The sequence below is a fragment of the Oncorhynchus mykiss genome, chromosome 9 (assembly GCF_057628025.1).
Source record: "Oncorhynchus mykiss isolate SJ-2025 chromosome 9, ASM5762802v1, whole genome shotgun sequence".
Lineage (NCBI taxonomy): Eukaryota > Metazoa > Chordata > Actinopteri > Salmoniformes > Salmonidae > Oncorhynchus > Oncorhynchus mykiss.
The window spans coordinates 9,840,546-9,857,800 of NC_143030.1; the positions used below are offsets into that span (position 1 = coordinate 9,840,546).

Consider the following 17,255-nt stretch of genomic DNA (forward strand, 5'->3'; position numbering starts at 1 on the left):
TACCCAGGGGGAAACAGACTTCTAGTACCCAGGGGGAAACAGACTTTTAGTACCCAGGGGGAAACAGACTTTTAGTACCCAGGGGGAAACAGACTTTTAGTACCCAGGGGGAAACAGACTTTTAGTACCCAGGGGGAAATAGACTTTTAGTACCCAGGGGGAAACAGACTTTTAGTCCCCAATGGGAAACAGACTTTTAGTACCCAGGGGGAAACGACGAGCACAGTGTTACCTGACACGGGAGCGACCCTCTCCTTGGCCACCCACAGGAAGTCACCTACGTTTAACTTCCTGACATCAAAGGTTACGCCGTTCCTCTGCAGCTCCTTCACCAGCTCCTGCTTACAGGCCGTGCTGCCCCTATACACACACACACACACACACACGGAATGCATTAACACACACTAGGGCTGGGAATTATCAAGGATCTCACGATAACATATTATCATGACAATTAGGTGCTGACACGCATTGTGATTCTCATGATTCTATCTGCATTGTGATTCTCATGATTCTACACGCATTGTGATTCTCATGATTCTACACGCATTGTGATTCTCATGATTCTATCTGCATTGTGATTCTCATGATTCTACACGCATTGTGATTCTCATGATTCTATCTGCATTGTGATTCTCATGATTCTACACGCATTGTGATTCTCATGATTCTACACGCATTGTGATTCTCATGATTCTATCTGCATTGTGATTCTCATGATTCTACACGCATTGTGATTCTCATGATTCTACACGCATTGTGATTCTCATGATTCTATCTGCATTGTGATTCTCATGATTCTATCTGCATTGTGATTCTATCTGCATTGTGATTCTATCTGCATTGTGATTCTCATGATTCTACCTGCATTGTGATTCTCATGATTCTACACGCATTGCGATTCTCATGATTCTAGATGCATTGTGATTCTCATGATTCTACACGCATTGTGATTCTCATGATTCTAGATGCATTGTGATTCTATCTGCATTGTGATTCTCATGATTCTACACGCATTGTGATTCTCATGATTCTAGATGCATTGTGATTCTCATGATTCTACACGCATTGTGATTCTCATGATTCTAGATGCATTGTGATTCTCATGATTCTAGATGCATTGTGATTCTCATGATTCTAGATGCATTGTGATTCTCATGATTCTAGATGCATTGTGATTCTCATGATTCTAGATGCATTGTAATTCTCATGATTCTATCTGCATTGTGATTCTCATGATTCTAGATGCATTGTGATTCTACACGCATTGTAATTCTCATGATTCTATCTGCATTGTGATTCTCATGATTCTAGATGCATTGTGATTCTACACGCATTGTGATTCTCATGATTCTACACGCATTGTGATTCTATCTGCATTGTGATTCTCATGATTCTATCTGCATTGTGATTCTATCTGCATTGTGATTCTCATGATTCTATCTGCATTGTGATTCTCATGATTCTAGATGCATTGTGATTCTACACGCATTGTGATTCTATCTGCATTGTGAAACTCATGATTCTATCTGCATTGTGAAACTCATGATTCTATCTGCATTGTGATTCTATCTGCATTGTGAAACTCATGATTCTATCTGCATTGTGAAACTCATGATTCTATCTGCATTGCGATTGGATACTGTGATCGTATTTGCTATTGGGATGTTTCCAACATATTCCTCACCATACGTCTGCTTGAGACGAGAGAGTCATTAGAAAAGTAGTTTTGATCAGTCATGGAAACACAAGGCCTGAAAACTAAATCGTCTCCCCTATTTAAAAAAGATGGAGAACTATGAAGGAAATATACTGGACATTTGGTGCAGGTACTGCCAACGATCGCAAAAATAATATGATATATAGTCGAAAATAATATCCCGATATGTAACTATCGATTTTTCCCCCACCACTTGTTGTGTCTACCCAGAAACCTCAAACTCAACCACACAGACAGACACACAGACAGACCTCTTACCCAGTAGTCTCAATGAAGTCCACACATAGCACAATGTCATAACTGCCTGGGTACAGACAGCCTCCAGCCGGCCTAGTCTTTGTCTCTGCAGCCTGGGGCTTTTCTGAGGAGTTTACCCCAGGCACCTCACTCCCTCTCTGGGCAACATAGGCTGCCGGGTCAGGCCCCGCTATGGGCCTACCACAGGCCGAGAGAAATAGAGAAACAAATCTTAGTCAAATACATTAGTACAATTATCAAACAAAACCCATCAAAACACCAATGATAAAACATAATTTGTGTCTCTCATTCACTCACTCTGTTCTCTTCTTTTTCTCATCTTCCTTGGCAGTAAGGTCAACGCCAGGCCCACTTCCCTCCTCTTCTTCCCTCACGTCACTCCTCCTGTCCTCTTCTTGTTCTCTCTCTCCGTCTTCTAGTCTCTCTGCCAGGGCCAAACCCAGCTCAGTCAGAGAATACCTAGGAGAGGGGGATGAGGGACAGAGAGAGAGATGGAAAGAGATCACTACAGGGTACCAGACAAAGCTCAGTCAGAGAATACCTAGGAGAGGGGGATGAGGGACAGCGAGAGAGAGATGGAAAGAGATCACTACAGGGTACCAGACAAAGTGACAGATGAAGAGGAACAAACGAGGAAGAAAGAACATGGAGAGTTTTAAAAATAAGAGGAGGTGATCATCTTGTGGTTTACCTGGCGGGGTTGTGTGTCTTCAGGACCAAGTCTTTCTGTATCAGTGTGCTCACTGAGGACCAGGCTGTGTATTTACTACCCAGATCAGGCTACAGGCAACGAGAGGCAGGAGAGGACAGGGGGAGGGGGACAGGAGGACAGGGGGACAAGAAGACAGGAGGACAGGACGACAGGAGGACAGGGAAAGTCATTGATTGTTTGTGCTAGCATGACAAGAGACCTCAAGAGTAATGCTGTAGCAACGCTGTCTGAATGTGGCTCAGACTCACCACAGAGAAGGACTTGTCAGACAGATGCTGGGCCTCAGCCTGCAGCTCCAGTTTAAACATAAAGCCCTTACCCCCAGGAACCTAGAGCGAGGACAGGGGAGAGGGGACAGGGGAGAGGGGAGGGGGGGAGAGAGGACAGGGACAGGGGAGAGAGGACAGGGGAGAGGGGGAGAGGGGAGAGAGGAGAGAGGGGACAGGGGAGAGAGGACAGGGACAGGGACAGGGGAGAGAGGACAGGGGAGAGGGGAGAGAGGACAGGGGTATGAGAGAGAGGACAGGGGAGAGGGGGAGAGAGGGGACAGGGGAGAGAGGACAGGGGTAGGAGAGAGAGAGAGGACAGGGGAGAGGGGACAGGGGTAGGAGAGAGAGAGGACAGGGGAGAGGGGACAGGGGGAGGGGAGAGAGGACAGGGAAGAGGGGACAGGGGGAGGGGAGAGAGGACAGGGGGAGGGGAGAGAGGACAGGGGGAGGGGAGAGAGGACAGGGGGAGGGGAGAGAGGACAGGGGAGAGGAGAGAGACTATCAACGTCACAAGTCTGACAAACCAAAACAGCATCTTACGTACATTTACTGGGAATCACAAATCCTTCTGCTTTTGATAGAGGAGGGAGTGAGAGGAGGGAAAGATGAAGGATTGGGAGAGAGGCACAGGGAGCGAGGGGAGAGGGACAGGGAGCGAGGGGGCAGGGAGCGAGGGGAGAGGGAGCGAGGGGACAGGGAGCGAGGGGACAGAGAGCGAGGGGACAGAGAGCGAGGGGACAGAGAGCGAGGGGAGAGGGACAGGGAGCGAGGGGACAGAGAGCGAGGGGAGAGGGACAGGGAGCGAGGGGACAGAGAGCGAGGGAACAGAGAGCGAGGGAACAGAGAGCGAGGGGACAGAGAGCGAGGGGAGAGGGACAGAGAGCGAGGGGACAGAGAGCGAGGGGACAGAGAGCGAGGGGACAGAGAGCGAGGGGACAGAGAGCGAGGGGAGAGGGACAGGGAGCGAGGGGACAGAGAGCGAGGGGACAGAGAGCGAGGGGACAGAGAGCGAGGGGACGGAGCGAGGGGACAGGGAGCGAGGGGACAGGGAGCGAGGGGACAGGGAGCGAGGGGACAGAGAGCGAGGGGACAGAGAGCGAGGGGACAGAGAGCGAGGGGACAGAGAGCGAGGGGACAGAGAGCGAGGGGACAGAGAGCGAGGGGACAGAGAGCGAGGGCACAGAGAGCGAGGGCACAGAGAGCGAGGGCACAGAGAGCGAGGGCACAGAGAGCGAGGGGACAGAGAGCGAGGGGAGAGGGACAGGGAGCGAGGGGAGAGGGACAGGGAGCGAGGGGAGAGGGACAGGGAGCGAGGGGAGAGGGACAAGGAGCGAGGGACAGGGAGCGAGGAGACAGGGAGCGAGGAGACAGGGAGCGAGGAGACAGGGAGCGAGGAGACAGGGAGCGAGGGGACAGGGAGCGAGGGGACAGGGAGCGAGGGGGCAGAGAGCAGGGAGCGAGTGGACAGGGAGCGAGGGGGCAGGGAGCGAGTGGACAGGGAGCGAGGGGGCATGGAGCAGGGAGCGAGTGGACAGGGAGCGAGGGGACAGAGAGCGAGGGGACAGAGAGCGAGGGGACAGAGAGCGAGGGGACAGAGAGCGAGGGGACAGAGAGCGAGGGGACAGGGAGCGAGGGGACAGGGAGCGAGGGGACAGGGAGCGAGGGGACAGGGAGCGAGGGGACAGGGAGCGTGGGGAGAGGGAGCGTGGGGAGAGGGACAGGGAGCGAGGGGACAGGGAGCGAGGGGACAGGGAGCGAGGGGACAGAGAGCGAGGGGACAGAGAGCGAGGGGACAGAGAGCGAGGGGACAGAGAGCGAGGGGAGAGGGACAGGGAGCGAGGGGAGAGGGACAGGGAGCGAGGGGACAGAGCGAGGGGACAGTGAGCGAGGGAACAGAGAGCGAGGGGACAGAGAGCGAGGGGACAGAGAGCGAGGGGAGAGGGACAGGGAGCGAGGGGACAGAGAGCGAGGGGACAGAGAGCGAGGGGACAGAGAGCGAGGGGACAGAGAGCGAGGGGACAGAGAGCGAGGGGACAGAGCGAGGGGACAGAGAGTGAGGGGACAGAGAGCGAGGGGACAGGGAGCGAGGGGACAGGGAGCGAGGGGACAGGGAGCGAGGGGACAGAGAGCGAGGGGACAGAGAGCGAGGGGACAGAGAGCGAGGGGAGAGGGACAGGGAGCGAGGGGAGAGGGACAGGGAGCGAGGGGATAGAGCGAGGGGACAGAGAGCGAGGGAACAGAGAGCGAGGGGACAGAGAGCGAGGGGAGCGAGGGGACAGAGAGCGAGGGGACAGAGAGCGAGGGGACAGAGAGCGAGGGAACAGAGAGCGAGGGGACAGAGAGCGAGGGGAGAGGGACAGAGAGCGAGGGGACAGAGAGCGAGGGGACAGAGAGCGAGGGGACAGAGAGCGAGGGGACAGAGAGCGAGGGGACAGAGAGCGAGGGGACAGAGAGCGAGGGGAGAGGGACAGGGAGCGAGGGGACAGAGAGCGAGGGGACAGAGAGCGAGGGAACAGAGAGCGAGGGGACAGAGAGCGAGGGGACAGAGAGCGAGGGGACAGAGAGCGAGGGGACACAGAGCGAGGGGACACAGAGCGAGGGGACACAGAGCGAGGGGAGATGGACAGGGAGCGAGGGGAGAGGGACAGGGAGCGAGGGGAGAGGGAGCGAGGGGACAGAGAGCGAGGGAACAGAGAGCGAGGGGAGAGGGACAGAGAGCGAGGGGACAGAGAGCGAGGGGACAGAGAGCGAGGGGACACAGAGCGAGGGGACACAGAGCGAGGGGAGATGGACAGGGAGCGAGGGGAGAGGGACAGGGAGCGAGGGGAGAGGGAGCGAGGGGACAGAGAGCGAGGGAACAGAGAGCGAGGGGAGAGGGACAGAGAGCGAGGGGACAGAGAGCGAGGGGACAGAGAGCGAGGGGACAGAGAGCGAGGGGACAGAGAGCGAGGGGACAGAGAGCGAGGGGAGAGGGACAGGGAGCGAGGGGACAGAGAGCGAGGGGACAGAGAGCGAGGGGACAGAGAGCGAGGGGAGAGGGACAGAGAGCGAGGGGACAGAGAGCGAGGGGACAGAGAGCGAGGGGACACAGAGCGAGGGGACACAGAGCGAGGGGACACAGAGCGAGGGGACACAGAGCGAGGGGACACAGAGCGAGGGGACACAGAGCGAGGGGACACAGAGCGAGGGGACACAGAGCGAGGGGACACAGAGCGAGGGGACACAGAGCGAGGGGACATAGAGCGAGGGGAGATGGACAGGGAGCGAGGGGAGAGGGACAGGGAGCGAGGGGAGAGGGAGCGAGGGGGCAGGGACAGGGAGCGAGGGGAGAGGGACGGGGAGCGAGGGGAGAGGGACGAGGAGCGAGGGGAGAGGGACGGGGAGAGGGACGAGGAGCGAGGGGAGAGGGACGGGGAGCGAGGGACAGGAGCGTGGGGAGGGGTACAGGGAGCGTGGGGAGGGGTACAGGGAGCGTGGGGAGAGGGACAGGGGGAGAGGGGAGAAGGAGCGAGGGGAGAGGGACAGGGAGCGTGGGGAGAGGGAGCGAGGGGACAGGGAGCGAGGGGACAGGGAGCGTGGGGAGAGGGACAGGGAGCGAGGGGAGAGGGACAGGGAGCGAGGGGAGAGGGAGCGAGGGGACAGGGAGCGAGGGGACAGGGAGCGAGGGACGAGGGACAGGGAGCGAGGGACGAGGGACAGGGAGTGAGGGGAGAGGGACAGGGAGCGAGGGGACAGGGAGCGTGGGGAGAGGGACAGGGAGCGAGGGGAGAGGGACAGGGAGCGAGGGGAGAGGGACAGGGAGCGAGGGGAGAGGGGACAGGGAGCGAGGGGACAGGGAGCGAGGGGACAGGGAGCGAGGGGACAGGGAGCGAGGGGACAGGGAGCGAGGGACGAGGGACAGGGAGCGAGGGGAGAGGGACGAGGAGCGAGGGGAGAGGGACGGGGAGCGAGGGACAGGGAGCGAGGGACAGGGAGCGTGGGGAGGGGTACAGGGAGCGTGGGGAGGGGTACAGGGAGCGTGGGGAGAGGGACAGGGGAGAGGGGAGAGGGACAGGGGAGAGGGGAGAAGGAGCGAGGGGAGAGGGACAGGGAGCGTGGGGAGAGGGAGCGAGGGGACAGGGAGCGAGGGGACAGGGACAGGGAGCGAGGGGAGAGGGACGGGGAGCGAGGGGAGAGGGACGAGGAGCGAGGGGAGAGGGACGGGGAGCGAGGGACAGGGAGTGTGGGGAGGGGTACAGGGAGCGTGGGGAGGGGTACAGGGAGCGTGGGGAGGGGTACAGGGAGCGTGGGGAGAGGGACAGGGAGCGAGGGGAGAGGGACGGGGAGCGAGGGGAGAGGGACGAGGAGCGAGGGGAGAGGGACGGGGAGCGAGGGACAGGGAGCGTGGGGAGGGGTACAGGGAGCGTGGGGAGGGGTACAGGGAGCGTGGGGAGAGGGACAGGGGGAGAGGGGAGAAGGAGCGAGGGGAGAGGGACAGGGAGCGTGGGGAGAGGGAGCGAGGGGACAGGGAGCGAGGGGACAGGGAGCGTGGGGAGAGGGACAGGGAGCGAGGGGAGAGGGACAGGGAGCGAGGGGAGAGGGACAGGGAGCGAGGGGAGAGGGGACAGGGAGCGAGGGGACAGGGAGCGAGGGGACAGGGAGCGAGGGACGAGGGACAGGGAGCGAGGGGAGAGGGACAGGGAGCGAGGGGAGAGGGAGCAGGGGGACAGGGACAGGGAGTGAGGGGAGAGGGACAGGGAGCGAGGGGAGAGGGACAGGGAGCGAGGAGAGAGGGACAGGGAGCGAGGGGAGAGGGACAGGGAGCGAGGGGAGAGGGACAGGGAGCGAGGGGAGAGGGACAGGGAGCGAGGGGAGAGGGACAGGGAGCGAGGGGAGAGGGACAGGGAGCGAGGGGAGAGGGACAGGGAGCGAGGGGAGAGGGACAGGGAGCGAGGGGAGAGGGACAGGGAGCGAGGGGAGAGGGACAGGGAGCGAGGGGAGAGGGACAGGGAGCGAGGGGAGAGGGAGCGAGGGGAGAGGGAGCGAGGGAGCGAGGGGACAGGGAGCGTGGGGAGAGGGACAGGGAGCGAGGGGAGAGGGACAGGGAGCGAGGGGAGAGGGAGCGAGGGGACAGGGAGCGAGGGGACAGGGAGCGAGGGACGAGGGACAGGGAGCGAGGGACGAGGGACAGGGAGTGAGGGGAGAGGGACAGGGAGCGAGGGGACAGGGAGCGTGGGGAGAGGGACAGGGAGCGAGGGGAGAGGGACAGGGAGCGAGGGGAGAGGGACAGGGAGCGAGGGGAGAGGGGACAGGGAGCGAGGGGACAGGGAGCGAGGGGACAGGGAGCGAGGGGACAGGGAGCGAGGGGACAGGGAGCGAGGGACGAGGGACAGGGAGCGAGGGGAGAGGGACGAGGAGCGAGGGGAGAGGGACGGGGAGCGAGGGACAGGGAGCGAGGGACAGGGAGCGTGGGGAGGGGTACAGGGAGCGTGGGGAGGGGTACAGGGAGCGTGGGGAGAGGGACAGGGGAGAGGGGAGAGGGACAGGGGAGAGGGGAGAAGGAGCGAGGGGAGAGGGACAGGGAGCGTGGGGAGAGGGAGCGAGGGGACAGGGAGCGAGGGGACAGGGACAGGGAGCGAGGGGAGAGGGACGGGGAGCGAGGGGAGAGGGACGAGGAGCGAGGGGAGAGGGACGGGGAGCGAGGGACAGGGAGTGTGGGGAGGGGTACAGGGAGCGTGGGGAGGGGTACAGGGAGCGTGGGGAGAGGGACAGGGAGCGAGGGGAGAGGGACGGGGAGCGAGGGGAGAGGGACGAGGAGCGAGGGGAGAGGGACGGGGAGCGAGGGACAGGGAGCGTGGGGAGGGGTACAGGGAGCGTGGGGAGGGGTACAGGGAGCGTGGGGAGAGGGACAGGGGGAGAGGGGAGAAGGAGCGAGGGGAGAGGGACAGGGAGCGTGGGGAGAGGGAGCGAGGGGACAGGGAGCGAGGGGACAGGGAGCGTGGGGAGAGGGACAGGGAGCGAGGGGAGAGGGACAGGGAGCGAGGGGAGAGGGACAGGGAGCGAGGGGAGAGGGGACAGGGAGCGAGGGGACAGGGAGCGAGGGGACAGGGAGCGAGGGACGAGGGACAGGGAGCGAGGGGAGAGGGACAGGGAGCGAGGGGAGAGGGAGCAGGGGGACAGGGACAGGGAGTGAGGGGAGAGGGACAGGGAGCGAGGGGAGAGGGACAGGGAGCGAGGAGAGAGGGACAGGGAGCGAGGGGAGAGGGACAGGGAGCGAGGGGAGAGGGACAGGGAGCGAGGGGAGAGGGACAGGGAGCGAGGGGAGAGGGACAGGGAGCGAGGGGAGAGGGACAGGGAGCGAGGGGAGAGGGACAGGGAGCGAGGGGAGAGGGAGCGAGGGAGCGAGGGGGCAGGGACAGGGAGCGAGGGGACAGAGAGCGAGGGGACAGAGAGCGAGGGGACAGAGAGCGAGGGGACAGAGAGCGAGGGGACAGAGAGCGAGGGGACAGAGAGCGAGGGCACAGAGAGCGAGGGCACAGAGAGCGAGGGCACAGAGAGCGAGGGCACAGAGAGCGAGGGGACAGAGAGCGAGGGGACACAGAGCGAGGGGACACAGAGCGAGGGGACACAGAGCGAGGGGACACAGAGCGAGGGGACACAGAGCGAGGGGACACAGAGCGAGGGGACACAGAGCGAGGGGAGAGGGACACGGAGCGAGGGGAGAGGGAGCGAGGGGGCAGGGACAGGGAGCGAGGGGAGAGGGACGGGGAGCGAGGGGAGAGGGACGAGGAGCGAGGGGAGAGGGACGGGGAGCGAGGGGAGAGGGAGCGTGGGGAGGGGTACAGGGAGCGTGGGGAGGGGTACAGGGAGCGTGGGGAGAGGCACAGGGGGAGAGGGGAGAAGGAGCGAGGGGAGAGGGACAGGGAGCGTGGGGAGAGGGAGCGAGGGGACAGGGAGCGAGGGGACAGGGAGCGTGGGGAGAGGGACAGGGAGCGAGGGGAGAGGGACAGGGAGCGAGGGGAGAGGGACAGGGAGCGAGGGGAGAGGGGACAGGGAGCGAGGGGACAGGGAGCGAGGGGACAGGGAGCGAGGGGACAGGGAGCGAGGGACGAGGGACAGGGAGCGAGGGGAGAGGGACAGGGAGCAGGGGGACAGGGACAGGGAGCGAGGGGAGAGGGACAGGGAGCGAGGGGAGAGGGACAGGGAGCGAGGGGAGAGGGACAGGGAGCGAGGGGAGAGGGACAGGGAGCGAGGGGAGAGGGACAGGGAGCGAGGGGAGAGGGACAGGGAGCGAGGGGAGAGGGAGCGAGGGGGTAGAGGGAGCGAGGGGGCAGGGACAGGGAGCGAGGGGACAGGGAGCGAGGGGACAGAGAGCGAGGGGACAGAGAGCGAGGGGACAGAGAGCGAGGGGACAGAGAGCGAGGGCACAGAGAGCGAGGGCACAGAGAGCGAGGGCACAGAGAGCGAGGGGAGAGGGACAGGGAGCGAGGGGAGAGGGACAGGGAGCGAGGGGAGAGGGACAGGGAGCGAGGGGAGAGGGACAGGGAGCGAGGGGAGAGGGACAGGGAGCGAGGGGAGAGGGACAAGGAGCGAGGGACAGGGAGCGAGGGGACAGGGAGCGAGGAGACAGGGAGCGAGGAGACAGGGAGCGAGGAGACAGGGAGCGAGGGGACAGGGAGCGAGGGGGCAGAGAGCAGGGAGCGAGTGGACAGGGAGCTAGGGGGCAGTCTGCGAGTGGACAGGGAGCGAGGAGGCAGGGAGCAGGGAGCGAGGGGACAGAGAGCGAGGGGACAGAGAGCGAGGGGACAGGGAGCGAGGGGACAGGGAGCGAGGGGACAGGGAGCGAGGGGACAGGGAGCGAGGGGACAGGGAGCGAGGGGACAGGGAGCGAGGGGACAGGGAGCGAGGGGACAGGGAGCGAGGGGACAGGGAGCGTGGGGACAGGGAGCGAGGGGACAGGGAGCGTGGGGACAGGGAGCGAGGGGAGAGGGACAGGGAGCGAGGGGACAGAGAGCGAGGGGACAGGGAGCGAGGGGACAGGGAGCGAGGGGACAGGGAGCGAGGGGACAGGGAGCGAGGGGACAGGGAGCGAGGGGACAGGGAGCGAGGGGACAGAGAGCGAGGGGACAGAGAGCGAGGGGACAGAGAGCGAGGGGACAGAGAGCGAGGGGACAGAGAGCGAGGGGACAGAGAGCAAGGGGAGAGGGACAGGGAGCGAGGGGACAGAGAGCGAGGGGACAGAGAGCGAGGGGACAGAGAGCGAGGGGACAGAGAGCGAGGGGACAGAGAGCGAGGGGAGAGGGACAGAGAGCGAGGGGACAGAGAGCGAGGGGACAGAGAGCGAGGAGACAGAGAGCGAGGGGACAGAGAGCGAGGGGAGAGGGACAGGGAGCGAGGGGACACAGAGCGAGGGGACACAGAGCGAGGGGAGATGGACAGGGAGCGAGGGGAGAGGGACAGGGAGCGAGGGGAGAGGGAGCGAGGGGGCAGGGACAGGGAGCGAGGGGAGAGGGACGGGGAGCGAGGGGAGAGGGACGAGGAGCGAGGGGAGAGGGACGGGGAGCGAGGGACAGGGAGCGTGGGGAGGGGTACAGGGAGCGTGGGGAGGGGTACAGGGAGAGTGGGGAGAGGGACAGGGGGAGAGGGGAGAAGGAGCGAGGGGAGAGGGACAGGGAGCGTGGGGAGAGGGAGCGAGGGGACAGGGAGCGAGGGGACATGGAGCGAGGGGAGAGGGACAGGGAGCGAGGGGAGAGGGACAGGGAGCGAGGGGAGAGGGACAGGGAGCGAGGGGAGAGGGGACAGGGAGCAAGGGGACAGGGAGCGAGGGGACAGGGAGCGAGGGACGAGGGGCAGGGAGCGAGGGGAGAGGGAGCAGGGAGCGAGGGGAGAGGGAGCAGGGAGCGAGGGGAGAGGGAGCAGGGGACAGGGACAGGGAGTGAGGGGAGAGGGACAGGGGGAGAGGGACAGGGAGCGAGGGGAGAGGGACAGGGAGCGAGGGGAGAGGGACAGGGAGCGAGGGGAGAGGGACAGGGAGCGAGGGGAGAGGGAGCGAGGGGGCAGGGAGCGAGGGGGCAGGGACAGGGAGCGAGTGGACAGGGAGCGAGGGGACAGGGAGCGAGGGGACAGGGAGCGAGGGGACAGGGAGCGAGGGGACAGGGAGCGAGGGGACAGGGAGCGTGGGAACAGGGAGCGAGGGGACAGGGACAGGGAGCGAGGGGAGAGGGACAGGGAGCGAGGGGACAGAGAGCGAGGGGAGAGGGAGCGAGGGGGCAGGGACAGGGAGCGAGGGGAGAGGGACGGGGAGCGAGGGGAGAGGGACGAGGAGCGAGGGGAGAGGGACGGGGAGCGAGGGACAGGGAGCGTGGGGAGGGGTACAGGGAGCGTGGGGAGGGGTACAGGGAGCGTGGGGAGAGGGACAGGGGGAGAGGGGAGAAGGAGCGAGGGGAGAGGGACAGGGAGCGTGGGGAGAGGGAGCGAGGGGACAGGGAGCGAGGGGACAGGGAGCGTGGGGAGAGGGACAGGGAGCGAGGGGAGAGGGACAGGGAGCGAGGGGAGAGGGACAGGGAGCGAGGGGAGAGGGGACAGGGACAGGGAGCGAGGGGACAGGGAGCGAGGGGACAGAGAGCGAGGGGACAGAGAGCGAGGGGACAGAGAGCGAGGGGACAGAGAGCGAGGGCACAGAGAGCGAGGGCACAGAGAGCGAGGGCACAGAGAGCGAGGGCACAGAGAGCGAGGGCACAGAGAGCGAGGGAACAGAGAGCGAGGGGACAGAGAGCGTGGGGAGAGGGACAGGGGGAGAGGGGAGAAGGAGCGAGGGGAGAGGGACAGGGAGCGTGGGGAGAGGGAGCGAGGGGACAGGGAGCGAGGGGACAGGGAGCGAGGGGACAGGGAGCGAGGGGAGAGGGACAGGGAGCGAGGGGAGAGGGGACAGGGAGCAAGGGGACAGGGAGCGAGGGGACAGGGAGTGAGGGGACAGGGAGCGAGGGGACAGGGAGCGAGGGGACAGGGAGCGAGGGACGAGGGACAGGGAGCGAGGGGAGAGGGAGCGAGGGGAGAGGGAGCAGGGGGACAGGGACAGGGAGCGAGGGGAGAGGGAGCGAGGGGACAGGGAGCGAGGGGACAGGGAGCGAGGGGACAGGGAGCGAGGGGACAGGGAGCGAGTGGACAGGGAGCGAGGGGACAGGGAGCGTGGGGAGAGGGACAGGGAGCGAGGGGAGAGGGACAGGGAGCGAGGGGACAGAGAGCGAGGGGGAAGGGAGCGAGGAGACAGGGAGCGAGGGGACAGGGAGCGAGGGGACAGGGAGCGAGGGGACAGGGAGCGAGGGGACAGAGAGCGAGGGGACAGAGAGCGAGGGGACAGAGAGCGAGAGGACAGAGAGCGAGGGGACAGAGAGCGAGGGGACAGAGAGCGAGGGGACAGAGAGCGAGGGGACAGAGAGCGAGGGGACAGAGAGCGAGGGGAGAGGGACAGGGAGCGAGGGGACAGAGAGCGAGGGGACAGAGAGCGAGGGGACAGAGAGCGAGGGGAGAGGGACAGAGAGCGAGGGGACAGAGAGCGAGGGGACAGAGAGCGAGGGGACAGAGAGCGAGGGGACAGAGAGCGAGGGGAGAGGGACAGGGAGCGAGGGGACAGAGAGCGAGGGGACAGAGAGCGAGGGGACAGAGAGCGAGGGGACAAAGAGCGAGGGGACAGAGAGCGAGGGGACAGAGAGCGAGGGGAGAGGGACAGGGAGCGAGGGGACAGAGAGCGAGGGGACAGAGAGCGAGGGGACAGAGAGCGAGGGGACAGAGAGCGAGGGGACAGAGAGCGAGGGGACAGAGAGCGAGGGGAGAGGGACAGGGAGCGAGGGGACAGAGAGCGAGGGGACAGAGAGCGAGGGGACAGAGAGCGAGGGGACAGAGAGCGAGGGGACAGAGAGCGAGGGGACAGAGAGCGAGGAGACAGAGAGCGAGGAGACAGAGAGCGAGGGGACAGAGAGCGAGGGGACAGAGAGCGAGGGGACACAGAGCGAGGGGACACAGAGCGAGGGGACACAGAGCGAGGGGACACAGAGCGAGGGGACACAGAGCGAGGGGACACAGAGCGAGGGGACACAGAGCGAGGGGACACAGAGCGAGGGGACACAGAGCGAGGGGACACAGAGCGAGGGGACACAGAGCGAGGGGACACAGAGCGAGGGGACACAGAGCGAGGGGACACAGAGCGAGGGGACACAGAGCGAGGGGAGATGGACAGGGAGCGAGGGGAGAGGGACAGGGAGCGAGGGGAGAGGGAGCGAGGGGGCAGGGACAGGGAGCGAGGGGAGAGGGACGGGGAGCGAGGGGAGAGGGACGAGGAGCGAGGGGAGAGGGACGAGGAGCGAGGGGAGAGGGACGAGGAGCGAGGGGAGAGGGACGGGGAGCGAGGGACAGGGAGCGTGGGGAGGGGTACAGGGAGCGTGGGGAGGGGTACAGGGAGCGTGGGGAGAGGGTCAGGGGGAGAGGGGAGAAGGAGCGAGGGGAGAGGGACAGGGAGCGTGGGGAGAGGGAGCGAGGGGACAGGGAGCGAGGGGAGAGGGACAGGGAGCGAGGGGAGAGGGACAGGGAGCGAGGGGAGAGGGACAGGGAGCGAGGGGAGAGGGGACAGGGAGCAAGGGGACAGGGAGCGAGGGGACAGGGAGCGAGGGACGAGGGACAGGGAGCGAGGGGAGAGGGACAGGGAGCGAGGGGAGAGGGAGCAGGGAGCGAGGGGAGAGGGAGCAGGGGAGAGGGACAGGGAGCGAGGGGAGAGGGACAGGGAGCGAGGGGAGAGGGACAGGGAGCGAGGGGAGAGGGACAGGGAGCGAGGGGAGAGGGACAGGGAGCGAGGGGAGAGGGAGCGAGGGGGCAGGGAGCGAGGGGGCAGGGACAGGGAGCGAGTGGACAGGGAGCGAGGGGACAGGGAGCGAGGGGACAGGGAGCGAGGGGACAGGGAGCGAGGGGACAGGGAGCGAGGGGACAGGGAGCGAGGGGACAGGGAGCGTGGGAACAGGGAGCGAGGGGACAGGGAGCGTGGGGAGAGGGACAGGGAGCGAGGGGAGAGGGAGCGAGGGGACAGGGAGCGAGGGGACAGGGAGCGAGGGGACAGGGAGCGAGGGCACAGAGAGCGAGGGCACAGAGAGCGAGGGCACAGAGAGCGAGGGCACAGAGAGCGAGGGAACAGAGAGCGAGGGAACAGAGAGCGAGGGAACAGAGAGCGAGGGGACAGAGAGCGAGGGGAGAGGGACAGAGAGCGAGGGGACAGAGAGCGAGGGGACAGAGAGCGAGGGGACAGAGAGCGAGGGCACAGAGAGCGAGGGCACAGAGAGCGAGGGCACAGAGAGCGAGGGCACAGAGAGCGAGGGCACAGAGAGCGAGGGGACAGAGAGCGAGGGGACAGAGAGCGAGGGCACAGAGAGCGAGGGAACAGAGAGCGAGGGGACAGAGAGCGAGGGGACAGAGAGCGAGGGGAGAGGGACAGAGAGCGAGGGGACAGAGAGCGAGGGGACAGAGAGCGAGGGGACAGAGAGCGAGGGGACAGAGAGCGAGGGGACAGAGAGCGAGGGGAGAGAGCGAGGGGAGAGGGACAGGGAGCGAGGGGAGAGAGCGAGGGGAGAGGGACAGGGAGCGAGGGGACAGAGAGCGAGGGGACAGAGAGCGAGGGGACAGAGAGCGAGGGGACAGAGAGCGAGGGGACAGAGAGCGAGGGGACAGAGAGCGAGGGGACAGAGAGCGAGGGGACAGAGAGCGAGGGCACAGAGAGCGAGGGCACAGAGAGCGAGGGCACAGAGAGCGAGGGCACAGAGAGCGAGGGCACAGAGAGCGAGGGCACAGAGAGCGAGGGAACAGAGAGCGAGGGGACAGAGAGCGAGGGGAGAGGGACAGAGAGCGAGGGGACAGAGAGCGAGGGGACAGAGAGCGAGGGGACAGAGAGCGAGGGGACAGAGAGCGAGGGGACAGAGAGCGAGGGGACAGAGAGCGAGGGGAGAGAGCGAGGGGACAGAGAGCGAGGGGAGAGAGCGAGGGGAGAGGGACAGGGAGCGAGGGGAGAGAGCGAGGGGAGAGGGACAGGGAGCGAGGGGACAGAGAGCGAGGGGACAGAGAGCGAGGGGACAGAGAGCGAGGGGACAGAGAGCGAGGGGACAGAGAGCGAGGGGACAGAGAGCGAGGGGACAGAGAGCGAGGGGACACAGAGCGAGGGGACACAGAGCGAGGGGACACAGAGCGAGGGGACACAGAGCGAGGGGACACAGAGCGAGGGGACACAGAGCGAGGGGACACAGAGCGAGGGGACACAGAGCGAGGGGAGATGGACAGGGAGCGAGGGGAGAGGGACAGGGAGCGAGGGGAGAGGGAGCGAGGGGGCAGGGACAGGGAGCGAGGGGAGAGGGACGGGGAGCGAGGGGAGAGGGACGAGGAGCGAGGGGAGAGGGACGGGGAGCGAGGGACAGGGAGCGTGGGGAGGGGTACAGGGAGCGTGGGGAGGGGTATAGGGAGCGTGGGGAGAGGGACAGGGGGAGAGGGGAGAAGGAGCGAGGGGAGAGGGACACGGAGCGTGGGGAGAGGGAGCGAGGGGACAGGGAGCGAGGGGACAGGGAGCGTGGGGAGAGGGACAGGGAGCGAGGGGAGAGGGACAAGGAGCGAGGGGAGAGGGACAGGGAGCGAGGGGAGAGGGGACAGGGAGCAAGGGGACAGGGAGCGAGGGGACAGGGAGCGAGGGACGAGGGACAGGGAGCGAGGGGAGAGGGACAGGGAGCGAGGGGAGAGGGACAGGGAGCGAGGGGAGAGGGAGCAGGGGGACAGGGACAGGGAGCGAGGGGAGAGGGACAGGGAGCGAGGGGAGAGGGACAGGGAGCGAGGGGAGAGGGACAGGGAGCGAGGGGAGAGGGACAGGGAGCGAGGGGAGAGGGACAGGGAGCGAGGGGAGAGGGACAGGGAGCGAGGGGAGAGGGACAGGGAGCGAGGGGAGGGGGAGAGGGAGCGAGGGGGCAGGGAGCGAGGGGGCAGGGACAGGGAGCGAGGGGACAGGGAGCGAGGGGACAGGGAGCGAGGGGACAGAGAGCGAGGGGACAGAGAGCGAGGGGACAGAGAGCGAGGGGACAGAGAGCGAGGGGACAGAGAGCGAGGGGACAGAGAGCGAGGGCACAGAGAGCGAGGGCACAGAGAGCGAGGGCACAGAGAGCGAGGGGCCAGAGAGCGAGGGGAGAGGGACAGGGAGCGAGGGGAGAGGGACAGGGAGCGAGGGGAGAGGGACAGGGAGCGAGGGGAGAGGGACAGGGAGCGAGGGGAGAGGGACAGGGAGCGAGGGGAGAGGGACAGG

At 65.1% G+C, this 17,255-nt stretch overlaps 1 protein-coding gene and 1 long non-coding RNA gene across 2 annotated transcripts in view; one reads left to right on the forward strand and one right to left on the reverse strand.

Annotated features, from left to right (window-relative positions):
- Positions 1-17,255, forward strand: part of LOC149980744 (uncharacterized) — a 139,938-nt gene that overhangs the window by 30,272 nt on the left and 92,411 nt on the right. The window lies entirely within an intron of this gene.
- Positions 1-17,255, reverse strand: part of mus81 (MUS81 structure-specific endonuclease subunit) — a 47,911-nt gene that overhangs the window by 24,864 nt on the left and 5,792 nt on the right. Inside the window, exons 5-9 of the mRNA XM_090183414.1 lie at positions 2,939-3,019; positions 2,670-2,758; positions 2,276-2,437; positions 1,979-2,155; positions 233-360 (exon numbers count right to left, since the gene is read on the reverse strand). Of these exons, the coding sequence (XP_090039540.1) occupies positions 233-360; positions 1,979-2,155; positions 2,276-2,437; positions 2,670-2,758; positions 2,939-3,019 (637 nt within the window). The remainder of the gene's footprint in view (positions 1-232; positions 361-1,978; positions 2,156-2,275; positions 2,438-2,669; positions 2,759-2,938; positions 3,020-17,255) is intronic.